This window comes from Pyrus communis, chromosome 12 (genome assembly GCF_963583255.1).
Source record: "Pyrus communis chromosome 12, drPyrComm1.1, whole genome shotgun sequence".
In the NCBI taxonomy this organism is placed as follows: Eukaryota; Viridiplantae; Streptophyta; class Magnoliopsida; order Rosales; family Rosaceae; genus Pyrus; species Pyrus communis.
In genome coordinates, this window is record NC_084814.1 from 4,626,782 (window position 1) to 4,647,012 (window position 20,231).

The 20,231-nt window shown below is 35.0% G+C and overlaps 2 protein-coding genes across 2 annotated transcripts; one reads left to right on the forward strand and one right to left on the reverse strand.

The window, feature by feature from the left end:
- Positions 1 to 535: 535 nt before the first annotated feature.
- On the forward strand, positions 536 to 3,330 carry LOC137711578 (protein SENSITIVITY TO RED LIGHT REDUCED 1-like). Its single transcript, XM_068450830.1, has 2 exons — positions 536 to 770; positions 1,685 to 3,330. Exon 2 carries the CDS (start codon positions 1,753 to 1,755, stop codon positions 2,602 to 2,604), a length of 852 nt encoding a protein of 283 aa, XP_068306931.1. The 5' UTR covers positions 536 to 770; positions 1,685 to 1,752; the 3' UTR covers positions 2,605 to 3,330.
- Positions 3,331 to 15,042: 11,712 nt separating this feature from the next.
- On the reverse strand, positions 15,043 to 19,316 carry LOC137710577 (calcineurin B-like protein 1). The gene is made up of 9 exons (XM_068449641.1): positions 19,038 to 19,316; positions 18,227 to 18,374; positions 17,651 to 17,733; positions 17,175 to 17,234; positions 16,610 to 16,718; positions 16,424 to 16,476; positions 15,925 to 16,005; positions 15,480 to 15,592; positions 15,043 to 15,387 (listed from the first exon to the last, which is right to left on the reverse strand). Exons 2-9 carry the CDS (start codon positions 18,303 to 18,305, stop codon positions 15,324 to 15,326), a joined length of 642 nt encoding a protein of 213 aa, XP_068305742.1. The 5' UTR covers positions 18,306 to 18,374; positions 19,038 to 19,316; the 3' UTR covers positions 15,043 to 15,323.
- Between the last annotated feature and the right edge of the window lie 915 nt (positions 19,317 to 20,231).

Consider the following 20,231-nt stretch of genomic DNA (forward strand, 5'->3'; position numbering starts at 1 on the left):
ACATCTTCAAGTCCATTTAATTTCAGTCTATCTCTTGAGCTTATCTACAGTCATTTAATTAAGTTTATTAACCTTACAATTTTGAGCATTAACATCTTGGAACAATGATATACTTAAATTAAGGGGCAGAAAAATAAATTAGTTATCACTATCAATAAGATTCAAATATAAAATCTCCTATTTACAACTTTAAGTAAAGAAAGGTAACACTAGAAGATAATAATAAATAAGAAAACTAACGAAAAGTTAAAAAAAAAAAACTTTAATTTTAATTTCAATGAAAAATAAAGGTAAAATAAATAGTATCAAGTAAAGGTAAACATTTAAATTTTCGTTAAAAATGAACGTAACAGTAATGTTTTGTTAAAACTTTGTAATATATACTGCACCCCAGCGTCACATAGAGTCGTCACGCAATTTGTGCGGGGAGAAGTTGGCGCCCAAATTTATTGGATGGTCTTCGTATATCCTTTTCTCCAAAAAACAAAAGGTTAGTCATTTGGGTTTTTCATGTAAAATCCATATAAAATTCAGGTCAATAATTAACCACGAACCCAATTCTTCAAAACCTAAAGTCCTCATCTTCTCTCCCATCGGACTTGGATCACCCACGCCGCGCTAACCAACCACCTCCACTACCACAAGCGACGAACACGAACGACCACCGTGACGGCGACGGCGACGTCCACCCCCTCTCTTCCCCTTTGTCTCGTCGTGGGTTGGTGCGAATCCTCTCTCACTGTTCGTATTGTCTTGCAATACACCCTACGGTACTCTCACGGTTCATTTTCTCTTGCAATACCGTTCGGTTTCGATACTGCATCTTTATTGAATGTTGATGTGCAATGTATTCTCAATAACGAATGACTTCTGTCGATGATAAAAAGTAATTTGAAAAATTAATATAAATTTGGAACGATATAAGGCACTGGGCATATGTCGAATTCATTACATGTGTATAAAAGAGCAAACCTTGAGGTTTGAACTGTATATTTTGGAGTTCTCATGTCAGTTTAAACTTGGGTTTATTAATTAATTGGTTAAGATTCTTGACTCTTTTCAAAATTGGGTTTGCTAATTTCTCCTCCTCGGATGGCCATTGCCCTCTAGAAGTTGCCCTATGCATAATGCTGCCTAAGATCAAGGTCTTCATTCAAATTCAAGGGAAATTAATAGGATTGTAATAATACTGAAAAATATGATTATTAAGGAGAAGAATTTGATTATAGGTGTAATATAAACCTTCATCTAAATATTGTATTGCCCTGGTGGAGAATTTAACATTCTTTTTTCTTTCTGTAATTTCGGGTGGGTTGGGGAAGATGAGATGGGAGCTGAGAGATAGTAAATACAACTGTTTGGAACGTGAACAAATTTCTATAATCCTAACCACAAACACCTGCCAAAAATTATTATTGTGTTCATAAAATAGATTAAATAGTCCTCTTTCATTAGAGAAGGGAAAAAAGAAATTCCGCGCTCTAAAAATTAGTTAGAGATAATAGAGTGGGTTTCTTTGTTTCCTCCAATTTTGACTCTTGATGGGTTTTATTTCGTTTTTCATTTTCTTAAAAGTGTATTTGATAGGGTGGTTTTACTAATTATGCCCTCCTTCTACGACAATTTGCCATCACCACCACTTGAACAGTTGAACTAATGTAGTTTTTTGTGCAAATTGTGACAGTATTACCTTCCTGAATACAATACAGACTCATCAAAGAAGTGTGAGAACTGAAGGTTTCTTGGATTGCAATGGCAGCTTCTGCAAAAACTCTGACTGCTGAGGACCATACTTTAAATGGGGAGTGGACAGTCGTTTCATCTCGTCGTGGAGTCAAAAGAAGAAACACGCTCAGAATGCCAACCCTAGCGCAAAAGCTACAGCAACAGCAGCAGGAGCCTTGGGCTCCAACTGATTTCGAAATCAATTTTGTCCGAGAATCAAAACTGATGCAAAAGATGCAGATCTGTATGAAGAAATTGGAGATGTCTCAGTTCTTTCTCAATTTACTGGATCAAATTGGAACTCCGGAACTGACGAATTGCTTCCATAGGGTTTTGAGCTCTGAATCAAAGATGAACGTGGTGATATATGGAATTGGCAGCCTTGAGACCTACGAGTCACCTCGATTGCAGTTGAGCCTTGCGATCTTGCTGAAGAGAAATGTCAGTTGGATTGGAGATATAGAGGTGTTTGATCCTGTTCTTTCTGCCACCGAAACTCGTGTTTTGGAAGCTCTTGGCTGCTCTGTGCTGTCTATAAACGAGCAAGGCCGGCGTCGGGCTCAAAAGCCGATGATGTTCTTCATGCCACATTGTGAGGCAGAGTTGTATGATAATCTTCTGCAGGCGAATTGGGAAGTGCAGCTGTTGGATTGCATTGTATTGTTTGGGAATAGCTTTGATACGTATGAGCATCACCTGTCAGAGTTTAAGAACTCAGCCATTGTCGATTCCACAACCCATATCTTGGCTGCTCGAAAATTCACAGATGAGTTTAAAATTAAGACAGTGTCCGATGATTATTTTGGTGCTTTTCATGATTCAAGTTGGCATTTTTTCAGCCCCGTCCTTGAGACAGAGCTGCAGTTGAGCAGATTATGATTATTAGATTGGTATCGAGAAATTTTATTGATGATGGAAGAAACAAATTAAGGCAGTTTTGGATTGATTATTTTGGTTGTTTTCAAGATTCAAGTTGGCATATTGTCAGCCCTGACCTCGCAACTGACATGTAGTTCAGCAATGTTCTGTGATGTGTAAGGGAATCATGAACATGCCGAATATGATCCATATAAACATTGGCCTTTACTGTTGGTTATCTCAAATTGTTTGTTCTCGAAAGGGTTCTCCCCTCAGAGTTTCGTTTAGGCCATATCAAGCAACCTGGATATGATGGGTATAGTCCTTCATTAACTTGAGGTATTTGAATTTCTTTGTTTGTTATGCTGAGAAGATGTTTGCTTGAGAATGTCGATGATAACGAAGATAAATGTTTTATTGAGGCGAAAAGAAGTTGAATGTTAATTTGGGTTCAAACAGTAATTTCTCTCGAAGATAGTAACTGGGGAGACACAAGGCTTCAATGGAAAATCCTGCACGCTTATTGTTATGGTGAGGGAGGTCCAACTAAACTAAAACACTGTTGGTACCTGTGGATCCCAAAATTGATCAACGAGCTCACTGACTATAACACTTTAGTCATGGTGTTGAGCACCTGGCTTTTGCTATCTTAAGTATTAGATAGTTTAATAAGGTTTTTCTTTGAATATTATTTCTTTTATTTTCTTTAAATATTACAATTGTTAGGTCACCAGCTTTAAGTGATGATAGTACTACTGTTAATTGTTGATATTGTTAATGTTAAATGATAGTGTGAACAAATATTAAAGGTAGTTTTCACTAACACGTCACCTATAGAGTACTAAATCCTGCTTCAAAACTTGTTTAGGTAATCACTTAATACTGGTAAGCTAACAAATGTCCAACTTTTAAAACATTGATAGTTATTTAGAATATTTTAAAGGGAGCTTTAATGAAAAGGACTTGGACCAATAAATATTTAATAAAAAAAACCATCCCAAAATGTTATTTAACCAAAATGGCTCAAAGTTTAATAAAAAATCATTCAAAACTATTGTTCATGGGTCAAATTTACAAGCCCAACCCATTACAAATCTACACTTCTGTAAATACTCCTAAATGATTTGATATTGTCTTGACTCTTCACCAACCTCAACCTAACACGAAACCGTCATAATAAGTTGAAAAATGAAGCATTCATCAGAACAATGTCATCGAAACAAGTTCAAAGAAGTTTAATGGCACAAACCAGCGAAAAAGTGTCTGGAAAAAGAAAGAAAAAAAAAAAAAACATAAAACTGTTTTTGGAAAAAAAATCAAATACAATGGTTGTTTTGTCTGTGCACAAACAAACACTGTATCTGGAAAGAAAACAACCAAAATTCAGAAACAGTGACTTAGATTCCAGAAACGAAACAGTGACTTAGTTCCAGAAACAATCTATGTTTTAACCTTTTACTGTTTCTTTTGTTTCATGCATCGGTTGATTATATTCAAGAAACAGAGTGCTTATTTTGCTTTGAATCCAAATATAGTGAATTTCACTATTTCTTTTCTAGCTTACATTTAAAAAACAAGGTGTCTATTTCATTTGGATCCAGAAACAGCGACTTAGATTCCAGAAACAGTGACTTAGATTCCCGAAACAGTAACTTAGATTCCAGAAACAGTGTTACTTAAAATCCAGAAATAGTTTATTTTTACAGTCTAGAAATAGTGACCCGTCCTTATTATTGAATAGCATGCAGATCTCAAATTTATTTTCTGGAGAAACAAACGATGAACTCCATTAACGATGAAAGATTGAAAAACAGTACGTCGAATACACTATGAATAATAACGACGATCGCATTTCAAGGAAATAATACAAAATATAAATTAAATAGCATGAGTATCTATATTTTTGTTTCAAAGAAAAAGGAGAATGATTGTTGATGAGTAGATTTTATATTATATATTTAACCCTATTCTTAGTGTATTTTGGTTAATATTTTAGAAGAATTTTGATACTTTGATTTGTATTTTTTTATATAGGACTTTCGACTTCCTCTGGAGCAAAACAGGACCAAATAGATGAAATTTTGAGTACTTCCAGTTGGAGGACGTTCGTGAGTCATTTAGCTTGATCATATCAAAATATCATATTTTCCCACCAAGTGGTTATTTTCTAACAATAGAATAAAGGAGCGGTATGCAGTGCTAGAATAGTGACGTTTTTGGAGCCCAAGATGACCTTGGATGGGTTCGTGGCCCACTGGAAATGTGTTCATAACATCCTAATCTTTAAAACAAGCAATCTTGGGCCAGATTTGGAGGAGATTTGAGGCTGAAACATGGCTGGACAAGTACTTGGCAGATTCTCCTAACTTAATTATGACTTTATTTTCTAAGTTATTTTATTATTATTTAGTTTCCTAGTTGGAATAAGAGACCTACGTCTTAGGGTTGTGCGATGGCTTAGCAAATATATTGCTTGGCCGGTCTTAAGTCTTTTTTTTTTTTTTGCAGGGGTTGGGGGGGGGGGGTGGTGGCGTTTTCTTTTATGCAACTTTGGAGATAGAGAGTAATTGCTAGGATTCTTGGAGATTTTCTATTTTAAGGTGTTTTTATTCCTTTTATTCTTAATAATATTTTCTTCATATGGGTAACTAATTCCTTTTGCTAGGGTGAAGCCTTGAGCCTTAGCATGAATATGTGATTTTTATTTAATTGTTTATGATTGATTGCATGCATACTTTGAATTATTAATCACCGTGATTAAAACTATCTAATTGTCTTAATGCCTGATCATCATTAGGATCTTTAGAAAAGTAATTTGATGCAATTTTGGTCAAGGTTCACTGAAATTGACACTAGCTTCTTGTGATTAATAATTGTACTTTTACTTAAGATGAACACCACGTCTTAAGGGTTGCATAGTTTTTCAAGGGGTTTTCATAAAACATAATGAGTCTTTCATGTTCAGATTTGATCCGAACGTTCGAACAGGTTGCATGTTAGATATACGTTCTATGTTAGAGGTTCCAAGTAGAATATAAATTAGGAAAACCTAACCTTCAAAGTGGCATGTGTAGATCATAAGTAATTGGTATAAATTTATAGGATTGCTAGGTGATGGTGAAACCCTAGTCTTTTATAAATTGATATTTAAAAGTCTTTTCTTTTGTCATATTAGTTTTTAATTAAAATTCTTTTTTAATATTACCCAATTTTTGTATTCTTGGAAGTATTTCATGTGTTTTTATCCCTACTTTTGTAGGTGGTAAAAATCCTATCATCTGCAAAACAACGATGAACTCCATTAACGATGAAAATTTGGAACTCAACCTAAAAAAGTTAGGGGTAAAACCAACAAATCATAATTTATTATAGTTGGGCCATTTTTAGTTAGACTACTTTAATATGAGTCTTGTACTAATCATTAAACAAAACTTATAACATGATTTTTTTTATTAAAACTAAAAATTTTCAAGCCTTTTATATTAGTTTTCCTTATTTTAAAAGGTACATAGATGGCAGAAGTCAGCCTTCGAAGGGCAACACTTCTTTGCATATAGAATACGAATTACCAATAACTCAGATCGACCTCTAGGAAACCCTATGAGGGCATCGTGAGACTTGTGTGCTTTTTAGAGGTGGCAGTACAGAGGTCTCTGTTCTCTAATTTATTCATGGTATAGCGGATTAGTTCAAGGCCTACTAATATCAGAGGACATGGTATCCAAATTTTCAGGGAAGTTTGAGGATGGTATGATTGGGGTCAAGATTTTGGAAATCAAGTCTTGGAAAGTCAATCACATGCCACGTGGGAGGAACTAACTGGTGGAGAATGAAGACCAACAAAATGATTTGTTTCATGGCAAGGAACTTATAACACAGAGACGACCTTTACCCAGAGTATCGACTGAACTTTCCTTAGGATCGGATCCATTTAATTTGGATCCATTCATTTATGGGAATCAATCAAGCCTAGGGGAAACATTTATGAGACGTGGAGGTGGGAAAAGCATGAGTCAAAAGAAAACAAGTAGAGGCAAACGACATCTCCCTGAACTCGGTAAGCAGAGTGCACGCGACAAGGACTTGGAGGGACGTGGTGATCATGCAAGAAAACAGAGGGCTTTCTCCAGAGATTCTATGTATTCTACAGCGACGGCGGTTGACAAGGCTTAGTAGGAATTGTCGTGGGTTTGTGTTGGTGATTTTGATGAAATTTTAAAACTGACAAGCAAGAAGGCAGAGGGCAAAGAAGTGAGACAAATGACGGGTTTCAGGGAGATTGTGAAAGAAGTGTCAATTCCTTGACCTTGGGTATACAGGAAACAAATTCACTTGGGAAACAATAAAGGGATGGGTGATAAAAGTTTGACTTGATTGAGTTTGGCTAACAAGAATTGGGTTGATCTCTTCCTTACTTTCCGTGTAGTGCACCTTAATCCCACATCATCGAACCATATCCCTATTATGTTGGAGTGGGAAGTTCGAAAGCGTGCAAAGTTTAAGAAAACATTCCGGTTTAAAGACGGATGGATGGCAAATGAGGGGTGTCAGGAAACAGTGAAGGTGGGGTGGAGTTTGGAATTCTTTGGGTCACCTATGCATCAAGTTACGGAGAAAATGAAAGCTACTAGAGTGGAATTGTTAAAGTGGGCTAAGAACAACGAACGATCTATTTCGGGTGAGATTGCAGCAACGGAGGATAAGCTAAATAGTTTATTTGGACAACTGTTCACCGAAACATCGATTGCATAGAAACAAGTCCTTTATAATAAACTTTATTCTTTGTTAGGCAGGAAGAAGCATTTTGGCAACAAGGCTCTAGAGAAAATTGGTTGCGACTAGGGGATCAGAACATGAGATATTTCCACCAAAAAGCAACTAAATGATCTCAGGGAAATTGCTTGACTAGTTTGTTTGATGAAATGGGGATATGGCGTGACAATAAGGCAGGCATGGAAGAGATAATTCTGAGTTATTTTACGACACTTTTTGATTCCGATGGACCATCGAAAGGAGAGGAAATATTACAATTTATTCAACCAAGGGTCACAGAGAGTATGAATGCGGAACTAACGTGTCCATTTGAGGATGATGAGATAAAGCATGCCCTTTTCCAAATGCATCCAACGAAGGTTCCCGGGCCGGATGGTATGTCTCCCGGTTTGTATAAAAAACATTGGGATATTGTTGGCCTAGTGTATGCATTAGAGTCCGTTCGCTACTATCTTCGGGAATTACGTTGAGAAAAATCAATCACACATGTAACCCTAGTTCCAAAGAATAAAGATCCAACGGTGATGACGCAGTTATGTCCGATTAGCCTGTGCAATGTAATTTACAAAATTTGCTCCAAAGCTTTCATAAACAGGTTAAAACGGATGATTCGGACAATTATTTCGCCCAACCAAAGTGCTTTTGTACCAGGTAGATTGATTTCAAATAATAGTTTGGTTGCTTCGGAAATTGCTCATTATATGTCTAAGAAATCTTTGGGATGGAATTGAGTGATAGCATTGAAACTAGACATCAGTACATCATATGATCATATAGAATGGAGGTTCCTCAAGCAAGTCATGGAAAACTTGGGTTTTGTGTGATTACCGTATCCTACTCCTTCAAATTAAATAGTGAGCATGTTGGGTACACCCACCCAAAAAGAGGTATTCGACAAGGTAACCCGTTTTCGCCATTCCTGTTTGTGTTATGTGCATAGGGGTTCTCTGCCCTTCTGAATGCTTGGGAGAGTCAAGGGCAGATCCAAGGCATAAGAATCTGTAAGGGAGCACCAATAATTAATCATTTATTATTCGCAGATAACAGCTTAATTTTTGCTTGTGGTACACTCAAGGAATGTTTGCAGGTGAACCATTTGTTGAAAACTTATGAAGAAATCTCAGACCAAGCTATTAACTATTCCAAGAGTTATGTATATTTCAGTGGGAATTTGACTGAGTTTGATAGGCAGCTCTTAGCGGACTATCTTAGGATGGCGAGAGTGATTTTCCATAATCGTTATGTTGGTTAACCGGTCCTAGTGGGGAGGGGGAAAAAAGAAACGCTCGCCTACATAAAAGATAGATTGTAGAAGAAATTGAATGATTGTAAAGGTAGTCTTCTGAGCAGCGCGGGGAAAGAAATTTTGATTAAAACTATGGTCCAAGCTGTGCCACTTTACACCATGCAAACGTTCTTGTTACCCAAAACTTTATGCGATGAACTAACTCAAATTGTGCCACAATTTTGGTAGGGCAAAGAAAATGGGAAGCGTCATATTCATTGGATTCGCTGGAAGAAACTATGCAAACAAAAGGGACAAGGTGGGTTGGATTTAAAGATCTCTATGCATTCAACCTTGCTTTGCTTGCAAAACAAGGGTGGTGGTTCAACCACTAACAATCATCACTGGCCTATCAACTATTCAAGGCTAGGTAATACCCTAACACAGAATTCCTCCTAGCTCCAATAAAATCAAACTCCTTATTTTGTTGGAGAAGCATTGCGGAAGCTAGGAAAGTAATTCGAACATAAGCTCGATGGAAAGTGGGGGATGGTGCTTTTATTAAAATTTGGGTGACAGTTGTTGCCAAGGGAAACTTTCTTCAAAGTTCTTAGCCCTAAACCAATGGAAATGGGTCATTCCACTACTGTGGAGAAGTTGATCTCGGTGGAGGGAGGGATTGCATGGAACATGGAAATGATGAATAGTATTTTTGTTAAGGAGGAAGCTCAATTGATTCAGATCATACCACTTAGTATCTCTTAGACACCGGATGTTTTGATCTGGTCCGCAAAGTCGAATGGGAAGTTGACAGTGAAAAGTGCCTATTTTTTTAGCTTAAATTGGTGGAGAAGTCAACGGACAAGAGAGTAGTGGTTATTCGGTTACACATAAGGTAAAATTTTTGTGGAAGGCCTTGTGGAGAGCTCGGGTACCTGAGAAAGTGAAGATTTGTGTGTGGTGGTGTTGTATGAATGCGTTACCAACACGGGACAATCTGAAAATAAAGAAAATCACTAGGGATGCTGCAAGTATATTCTGTAACGGCGAAGAAGAAATCTTGGTGCATTTGATGAAGAATTGTCCTAGAACGACTTCGACTTGGTTGATAAGCCCATCGGGTCTACAGAGTAGCATAGACACTAGGGGACATTTGGTGGATTGGTTAACAAGACTTGCTAGTGATTTATCAAGAGAAAGTTTTGATTTGTTACTTGTGCTTATTTGGAGCATTTGGAAAGAGCGGAACTCGTTTTTACGGCAAGGAGAGGCGCTTGAACCATTGGAGTTGGTTTGCAAAGCCCTAAGTTGGTTACAGGAATTCCAACAATGGCATGGGAAAAACCAAACACGCAGCAACAACAAACCGAAAAAATGGAAGAAACCGGAATTGGTTGGGTAAAATGTAACTTTGATGCGGCCTGGGATGAACAACATGAGGTAGGTGGCGTTGGGGGGGTGATTCGAAATGAGAAGGAGGAGTTTGTAGCAGCAATGGCGTCACATCACACTACCATTTGCTCCCTACCACTGGCTGAGATGATGGCAGCAAGGGACGCGGCTCTGTTTGTCAAGGAGTGGCAATTCCCAGCTTTAGTTCTTGAAGGTGAAGCAATGCTTGTGGCATGACTCAAATATGAAGGAAGTGATGACACCTCACATTTTGGAAACATTCTAAATGACACACGTTCAATTATTCATTCATTGCCCAAGTGGAAGGTTGAATTTAGTGGAAGGGAGACGAACAAGGTGGCACACATGCTAGCATGTAACACTATGACTTGGTTTGAGTAACCTCCTGATGTAATTCTTGATCTTCTCTTTGAGGATAGCAATTCCTAATTAATTATGTTAGTGCGGGACACTTTTTTTCCCTTCGACCGGATTGAAAACCCCGATAAGGTTTTTATTGAGACTCAATGTTTGCACCCTATCCTCATTGATGTACGCATTCCATTTGTTATTAATGAATATCGTACCTTTTCCAAAAAAAAAAAAAAAAAAAAAAAGAGTTGAAATCAATTTGAAATTAATTCTAAAGGTCTGTATGGTTATTTGTAATAAACTCATTTTTTAATGATAATTTGAGTTGATCCTTTTGTTTTCTATGTTGATGTTCAGCTATTATTTGAGTTGATTTGAGGTTTTTTTTTTTGCTTATAAATAACGTAAAATTTTATTTATTTATTTAATAAAGGGTAAAGATGAGTCTACAATTTGGAATTAACCCTAAAAGTTGGATAATTATTTGACCAAAAAAAAAAATTCAACATAAGACGAGATTTCTTAAATTAAGGACTAGTACTCGTCATGGATGAATAAGGAAAACAAAAAAGTAGGTAGTTTTCATTGAGGCCAATTGTATAGATGATTCTCTCAAATGCCGTTCTTATTGCTCAAGGAATACAGGCCTTCCTCTTCAACCCGTCACCTGCAATAATGCATGCAACGTTCTTGATCCCTCTTGGCCACGTATATGTTATAGGGGCCGCCTTGGAGCCATACGTGGTCGGGCTTTTCCCACTGAAAGTAGCAAAAGAAAAGCGTTGTGTCCCAAACATTATTCTCGAACGTGAAGTTGTAACTGTTGCCAAATTCGACTATATGGTTGTGCAGATTGTCGTCCCCGGACAAACACTGTACTTGGAGGTCAGCCCTTGAAGGGTCAGAATGTTTCATATCTCGACAAGGACCTCCAAATCCAGCCGTGCCGAGACCTGCCGTGAAGATTGGCAGAGTGTGACGACCACCACGGCAAAGAGGATGAACGGCTCACGGCTCCTTCCAACCATTATGTGACCCAACTCAATCTTTAGAACTTTCCGTAGAGTGATGATTCTTGTGCTTGTTATATATATATATGGGTTTTCTAACTTTAATCCTTGAAGAAAATTGAAATTTAAAATAAACTTAGTGTTAGATTACATATTGATTATAGTCCCTTAATCTATCCTTAATTCAAAATAATTAATGTGTATTTTATTCAATGTCTCCCATTAAATATTTAAATTTATTAATATACACATTTTAATTTATTTTTTTTACCAAAAAATGTTTTTTAATTTATAAATTTTATTAACATTCTTCAAACTTGTGAGACTCAATTAATATACCTAAACATTAGTACCGAAATATATATACCAAAATGTATGCACCGAAATGTATTATATTAAATTAATGTACCTAAATGTGTGTACCGAAATGTATTATAGTGAATTAGTGTACCTAAATGTTTGTTTCGAAATGTATGTGTTGAAATATGTGTACCTATATGTATGCACCAAAATGTATTATAATGAAATTAATATAACTAAATAAAGAAGATAAAGTATATCGAAATATATTGTATAACAAAAATTAATTTATCTAAATGTTTACAACAAAATGTATTACGATGAACGAAAAGAAAATTATAATTATAATGAAATAAAATTAATACATTAAAACTAGGAAGAAAAAGATAAATAATTAAAACATCAAAATATAATTAATAAATGAGGTGATTAATATATCAAAGGACTAAAATTAGATTTTTGATCTTACTCATAGTTTTAGTCTAAAAGTTATCTTTGCTAAGGATTATAATGAAGTTTTATATATATATATATATAGACACACACGCTCGCATGCGCACATACACATACATAAACGGTATGTTATCCGATTGAATATGGATCATTAATCGGGTAAATTCTTATTTGATATTTGCGGATTCAATTGTCATCCAAAGTTATTACTTGTTGCCATGTAAAACTCTGAGAAATTTGGGAAAATATATCTGATTGATTCATCCCTTTTGTAAGCATTCCATCCATATACATCATGGCCGCATCACTTTTGCTAAATGTTTAGGGTGGGCAATCAAATTATTATTGCTTGGGTTTGAAACGCTGCTGATTGCAATCATAATTTATTGATTTGTCAATTTAAGGAGTATCGGATATTCAGGACCTTTCAATCGTTTGATATTCTTTTTTTTTGCCAAAAACACAAAAATCAATATTTGACAGTTGAAAAACCCAGAGCACCATATAATTTAAGGAAAACTAATAAAAATGGCTTGAAAAGTTTTAGTTTTAATAAAAAAAAAAACCATGTTATAATTTTTGTTTAATGATTAGTAGAAGACCCATATTAAAGTAGTCGAACTAAAAATGGCCTAACTATAATAAATTATGATTTGTCGATTTTACCCCTAACTTTTTTTAGGTAGAGTTCCAAATTTTTGTCGTTAATTGAGTTCATCGTTGTTTTACAGACCTTCTTCTTTTTCTTGGAAACAAAAACATAGATTCTCATGCTATTTAATTTATATTTTGTATTATTTCGTTGAAATGTGATCCTCGTTATTATTCATTCAGTATTCGAGGTACTGTTTTTCAATTTTTCTTTGTTAGTGGAGTTTATCGTTTGTTTCTTCAAAAAATAAATTTGAGATCTGCATGTTATTCAATAATAACGACGAGTCACTGTTTCTGGACTGTAAAAATAAACTGTTTCTGGATCCAAATGAAATAGACACACTGTTTCTTAAATGTAATCTAGAAAATAAATAGTGAAATTCATTGTATTTGGATTCAAAGCAAAATAAGCATCATTATTCTTAAATATAATCAACTGATGCATGAAAAAAAAAAAAAACAATCAAAGGTTAAAACATAGACTGTTTCTAGAATCTAAGTCACTGTTTCTAGAATTTAAGTCATTGTTTCTGGATTTTGGTTCTTTTATTTCCAGATACAGTGTTTGTTTGTTGTATTTGGATTCAAAGCAAAATAAGCATCATTATTCTTAAATATAATCAACTGATGCATGAAAGAAAAGAAACAATCAAAGGTTAAAACATAGACTATTTCTGGAATCTAAGTCACTATTTCTAGAATTTAAGTCATTGTTTCTGGATTTGGTTCTTTTATTTCCAGATACAGTGTTTGTTTGTGCATAGAAAAAACAAACACTGTATCTGATTTTTTTTTCTAGAAATAGTGTTATGTTTTGGGTTCTCCAGAAACAGTTTTATGTTTTGGTTCTTTTTTCTTTTTTTTTTCCTATTTACAAACACTTGATATGTACATACATCACTGGGACTGTAGGTCCTTATTGGATCTGATTGGAATAAAATACTAACACTATAAATTGTTCGTGTTGCAGATAAGAGGATGAGGATGAAGATGATGACGAGGAAGGTGAGGATCAAAGCACGAAAAAGGTAGACAATAGTTTTGGATGGTTTTTTATGAAACTTTGTGCCCTTTTGGTTAAATAACATTTTAGGATGGTTTTTGGTTAAATATTTGTTAACCCAAGCCCTTTTCATTAAAACTCCCTATAATTTATCGTTGTGGCTCCTCTCGTTTAGTTTTACAATCATCTCCATAACATTTGTGGCTCATTTACTAATCCATAATCAGAATGTGAGGAATTGAATTGAGGAGGAATTGAACTGAAAAGGAGTTGGGGTGGGGTAGATTCAGAATCAGATTCCTACAGAAACTGTTTGCTAAAATTTTCAGGAATCAAAGGTAGGATTAGCACTAAACCATAAAAACTTTTTACTAATTCACATGAATTGAAACTATTTTTTTTTTTATTTTTTTATTTTTGAACAAACGATATTATCTACACTAAAGGGGAGGGGGTGGGCTTAGACTTATAATGGGTTAGCAATAACGTGGTTCAAATTCGCCTCTAGCGAGCATCGAACCAAAGACCTCTCACTAACTTACAAGTGAAGAGAAATATCACTAGACCATTGTACTAAGTGGCTAAAAGGATGCAAGGTCCCTTAATTTTCCACATAATTGAAATTATTTTATATGCTATTTTATTTATTTATTTATTTTCTGGTAAAACTTTATTTTTATTTTAAATTAACTTTGTGAAAACTTTCTTCTTCTTTTTTTTTAATTTTTTTTTTTTTTTTTTTGCTGAGAAAACAAAATTTGGTGTTGGATTAATGCGAAGGGCACCACTTAGTATCACGGTCTGATGATATTCCTCTTCACTTGTAAATGAAAAATCTTAGGTTCGAATCTCATGAATGACTAATTCCATAACAAATTAGATTGCCCATTGTAGGGCTTAACCGAACTCCTCATCCTTTTAGTTTAAATATATTGTTACACTTGAAAAATAAAAAAAATGAGGGTAAGATGAGGAGAAAAAATCCATTCCAAATCTTTCAATTTCTTCTGAATGCCCTTACGTAAAGGTACCATTGATGGTTTTATGGTGGAAGTGGAACTAAGATGTCTTTGAAATGACTTTTCAGAAGGCTTGCCTCAAAAATTCCAGGAGGCCCATATAGACAAACTTGTAAAACATCTTTTCTTTTCATAAAAAAGGAGAAACCCAACCTTATAAAACATGTTTTTGCATTCAAAATTTCCCGTTCACGAAATTGTGGAAGATGGTTATAAATCTACAGTAAAAGAAGCATTAACCCGACTTCCCCAAGCAAGTACAAAACGGCCAAAATAAAAAATGGCCAAAAAAAATCCATTACATGGAAGGTGCTTTACAATCAAACCAAAAAGAAACTACTACTGAGGTGACTTTCTTTGTACCCAAACGCAGATAGCAGCTCTCTCCCCTTCCATCAATATATACCGATTTCATTCCGTTTCTTTTTTGTTTTTTTTCTTAAGGTGACTTTCTTTGAGAGCTAGTTGATATAGTTAATATAAAAACTACAAGGAACTAAATTAAACACTAATGCATAACCTTTCTAAGCTATTGCTTCTCATGTAGCAATCTCATCAACCTCAGAATTAAATACAAAACTTGGAAATGTGGTAGTAATATCCCTGCATTTAGTAAAGAATAAAAATATTTCAGAACTATGAAATTTACGAAACATTGATTTCTATGCATGAGATTGGAAAATTTTGTTCCATACCGAAGATAGGGGAGAGTCATTATCTTTAGTAATGATGGATTCTTTGAGACAAAATTGTTCCATTCATACTTGTCTATCTTCCCATCTTGATTTACATCAGCTTCCAAGAAAGTCTGTCCACAAACATGAGAGAATTACATATCCAGTAAATTTGTGATGCTAAATGATGACGTATTCATGGTCTGATCAAGATCTTAGCACGCGAAGGATGACTCTAAAATGTGTATACTATGAATCTCCAGATTAGTATATCAAAATGCACCTAAATCGGTATATAATAATTTCAAGTCGATCCCAATGGGCTGGCACTAATGAGATAAATAAGGTTAACTGTGTTTTAGAGGACAAACAATCTGGAAGGCTTCAATGAGTTTCTGAAGAAAAATGTACACTTTTTCGTCCCTCGGGTTCCCAGGCATTTCATCAAAGACAAGTGACAGCTTACCTTATCAAGAATTATCTCAATGGTCTCATCAGCCAGCTTCATTTCAGATTCACAAAGAAGTGCAATCAACATTTGTTTGACCTGCCAAAACCAAAAACAATGATTTCCCGTGTATTATTTTCTCTTCGGCTCAGATCTTTTTGCTCAAATTCTTTACTAGCTGCTGAAAATTTTGACTTCCATTTTGTGAGAGTTAAATTATCTTTACAAATCCTCATCCTTCTTCTGATATTTATAAGGTTAGCTTAATATAATTTAATTTTCTAACCCATGCGTGTGCAACTCAATCACTACTGCAATAGTGTAATGTGTTGTAGTTCACCCAATGCATAACAAAAGGATACTGGTTAAAGTCCCACTCCCCAAGGGAACACAATTTTTAACCAACCCTGCAATGGGTTCTGATTGTTTTATATCCTAACCCACTTGGGCATATACCCAGACAAAGCATACAATGTAAAGAAACAGGGAAAAAACACAAAGATGAACACCAATATACCTCTTGGCGCTCAATAAAACCCGTGCTATCCAAATCATAAAGCTTGAATGAAACTGCAACACAACATAAAAAAAAGTGCAAACTTTAGAATATAGTACAGGCATGTAGAAGTTCTGTGGTACATAAACTAAAAGAAGTCTGCTCTTTGAAATACGTTTAAGATATCTATGCGTCTATTCAACTTACAGTCAATTTTGTCTTCTAGCGAGGCATTGGGATGAAAGACATTGAGTGATCTCACAAAGTCAGTGAAGTCAATCACACCCTTCCGTTTAACATCAAATAGATCAAATATCTGCATGTGGAGTTGGTTCAAGAACAAAAGTCAAAACTTGAACCAGAGCAGAAATTTAGAGAGGAGAATAGTTAGATTCACCATCAGTTATGATTCAGTGTAACAAGGAAATGAATACCTTCAACTACTTTAAATTTAAATTACATCTGGTTATCACTTTAGGCAGATGAAACTCATTAAACAACTGATGCAGCTGCAAAAAGTTGATTGATTCACCACAATACAGAATGTGGATAAATAGATTAAGCATAAGATCAACCTATACATACATGAAAGTTAAATTACTACCAGTCATCTAATATATGAACTGTTAAAAAAAACCACAAGTTTCGAGAAATTAGTTTTATATGGTTCTGGAAATATTTTATAATTAACAGCATGATTTCAATGTTTATAGATATAATATAATCTGCACACAAAAAAGCTACGCTAATAACTAAAGTAATAGATACATACCCGATTTGTGAAGAGATTTTCTTTCTTTCTATTCTTGAAAATGGCTAGCTGAAATTCTTCCTGCGTATTCACCAAGAACACTCAATGTCACATTTTCCTAACAGATATTGGCATATAACAGTTTGTAGTACTACGTTCGTAAATAGATGTTGATCAAGAAGTTTTGACCAGACAAGCATAAATAAATAAAAATAATTTTACACATAAATATGTTAATTTTTAATTCAAAAATGAATTTACAGATATATATTTGCAACCAAACTGTCAAAGCTAAACATCCTGTTACAACATGTAATACACTGCCCAATACAGTTCAACACCATGGAAACTTTCAATTGTAAAATGTCATTAACATTCACTGTAATCCCGTCATTAGAACATCCAATCCTTTTTCATCCACCTTAATCAAAACTTGAATTTCTACAATAAAGCAGGCTGGGGGAGAATTAGCATGATGGTAGCAAGCAGGTACATACCTTGTTTATCAACCCATCATCAATCACAGAACTGCTGATACTCTTATATAACTCAAAGAGTGCTTCAACTTCACTAACAGTAACTGGGGACCAAAACGAACGCGTTAAATTGGTCTGAGAATGAAAGAGTGAGTTTGTGCATGTGCTAGAGAAAGAAAAGAGATGAAATAATCAGTTTAATTATATTATGATGTTACAATATTTACTGCAACAAAGAAAATGTTGTAGTCAAATGCCTTGATTATCTTTTGAGGTCATAACCAATTAATTGAGGAAGAATATAAAGCTTCAGAGAGGAGCGAAAGCCTAATGCCAATAGCTTAAACTCTGGAGTAACATGAGATCCAGTGGTCTCATATTTCAGACATAAAAGACAAATATAACCGCTGGGAGAAACGAAACAAGTAGGAAAACCTGCTAAATAATAAGTTTAGATCAACAAACTGTGTACAGGGCCTTCATTGCAAACCAAGAGATTACAACAAACTACGGGGCGTAAACAAATAGTCATCATCATTCAAAAGTATAGAAAAATGCAAAAACCACTAATGAAAAAGCAAACATTGAACAACTTACAAGCTGTTTGCGAAGCAAGACTCACTGGATCCTCGTGTCCAGGAAACTGCCGCCTTGCCTTAGAACTAAAGCAACCCATTTAGAGCATCTACCTACCAACACCAAAGTTCAGCTCACCCTCCCCTCCCCTCCCCAGGCCTTATGCCTCCTTTGAACGCAGAAAAAGCAACACATTAGTGAAAAAGGCAAAGCAGTAACTCAGCATCCTTATAACATATCACCAAATCAATCAGAAATAACAGATGTAAAATAAAATAATCCCATAATTATCTTGATTTGTAGCTCTAATTAGTAAAAATCTATTGCATAAATGCAGAAGGAGCAGTTACAGCCATCCTTCAACTAGTTCAAAGAAGAAAAAAAAACATAGTCAATAAGAACTCAATCGTAACGGCCATTCAATACCATTTAAAATAAATTAATTTTTAAATGTTTGCCAAATTGAAGAGGGAAAGAAAATAATAGAAAGTTTGGAATTGTTTGCATGCAAAGTTTCATGACTGTATAGCTCCATTTTTCTCTTCAATTCTTAAAAGCTAAATAAAAAAATCAATTTCCATATTCTTTTGCATATAGCAACCCAATGAACTTGTTGGATTAAAACAAAAAATTGATTTTCCCAGCAACCAAACAAATAATTTCAAGAATATATCAATACGCAGATCACTAAACCCCCCAAAATTTCAGAAAAATCAGAACTTTCTCAAAAGCACACCAAAAAACCAGAAATAAATCGAACCCACAAACAATTAAGCAAAAAGAAGCAAGCTTTATAGCAAACTAAAACGGGAAAGAATGTAAATTGACTTACCGACCAAGAATTTGGCCGGAAAGGCTTGGCTGCCAATTCTGGAGAGGGAAAAGCTAACAACACAGATTCAGAGAGGCAACGAACTGGAAGGAGGCAGAAAAGGAGTGAGATGGGTTTCTTGTGGAGAAAAAGAATTGGTAAATCGGACGGCTGGGGTTGAGTTTGATCACGAACTTCTCGAGAAATTCACGCTGATTTGTCTAAATAAAAGCTTCTACCGAAAGCCAAAAAAGAAAACAAACAGATGGTAGGAGGGGGAGGTGGGGGAGTCCACTGCACGAGGGGTGAATGCGCGTGATGGGATTTGGATCTCATTTTGTTGTTATTAACTTATTGTTGTTGCTTTTTTTTGTTTTGTTTTTTGTTTTTTTTTTTTTTTTTTAACAGACGCTATTATACTAAAGGAGCATACTTAACTTCATAATGGACAGCAATAATGTGATTTGAATTCGTTTTTTGTGAGAGTTGACCCTAAAACCTTTGAATTACAAATGAAGATAAACATCACTAGACCGTAATACTAATTTTTTTTCTTGAACAAACGATATTGTCTACACTAAGAGAGGGTGTAGGCTTAGCCTCACAATGGTCTAGCAATAATGTGATTTAAATTCGCCTTTTGGCGATAATCAAACTTAAGACCTCTCACTTACGCTCTAGTGGTATTCCTTTTCACTTGTAAATGAAGCTAAATACACCTTATTTTCTTAATGTAGATAATATCATTTGGTTAAAAAAAAAAAGGGGGATTTTCTTCTTGGTGGGGAAGAAAGGGATGTAAGTTATGAGTTAGGCCTTTGGTGGGGAAGAAAGGGATGTTAGTTATGAGTTAGGCCTTTGTTGGGGAAGAAAGGGATGTTAGTTATGAATTAGGCCCTTAAAACGTGGAATTTTGATAATTCCATTTTAAAATCATGCAAATATAGGAAAGTTAATATAAAATAGTATAACACCTTGATGGTTCAAAGTCCAAGTTTTGCAAATCAAACCACGCAACACATATTCCATCAACTTGACATGTTTGCTCTATACTTGCTAATTTACATTATTGCTCTTTAATTAGGCAATGTTTATTCCTGAAATAATCCAATTGTGACACCCTAGCTATAAGCTATAGCTATATTCTTATTGGACACAAGATTGGCTGTGTAAGTTTATCTTACATTGTTGGTCATAAGTCCGGATAAAAATTAA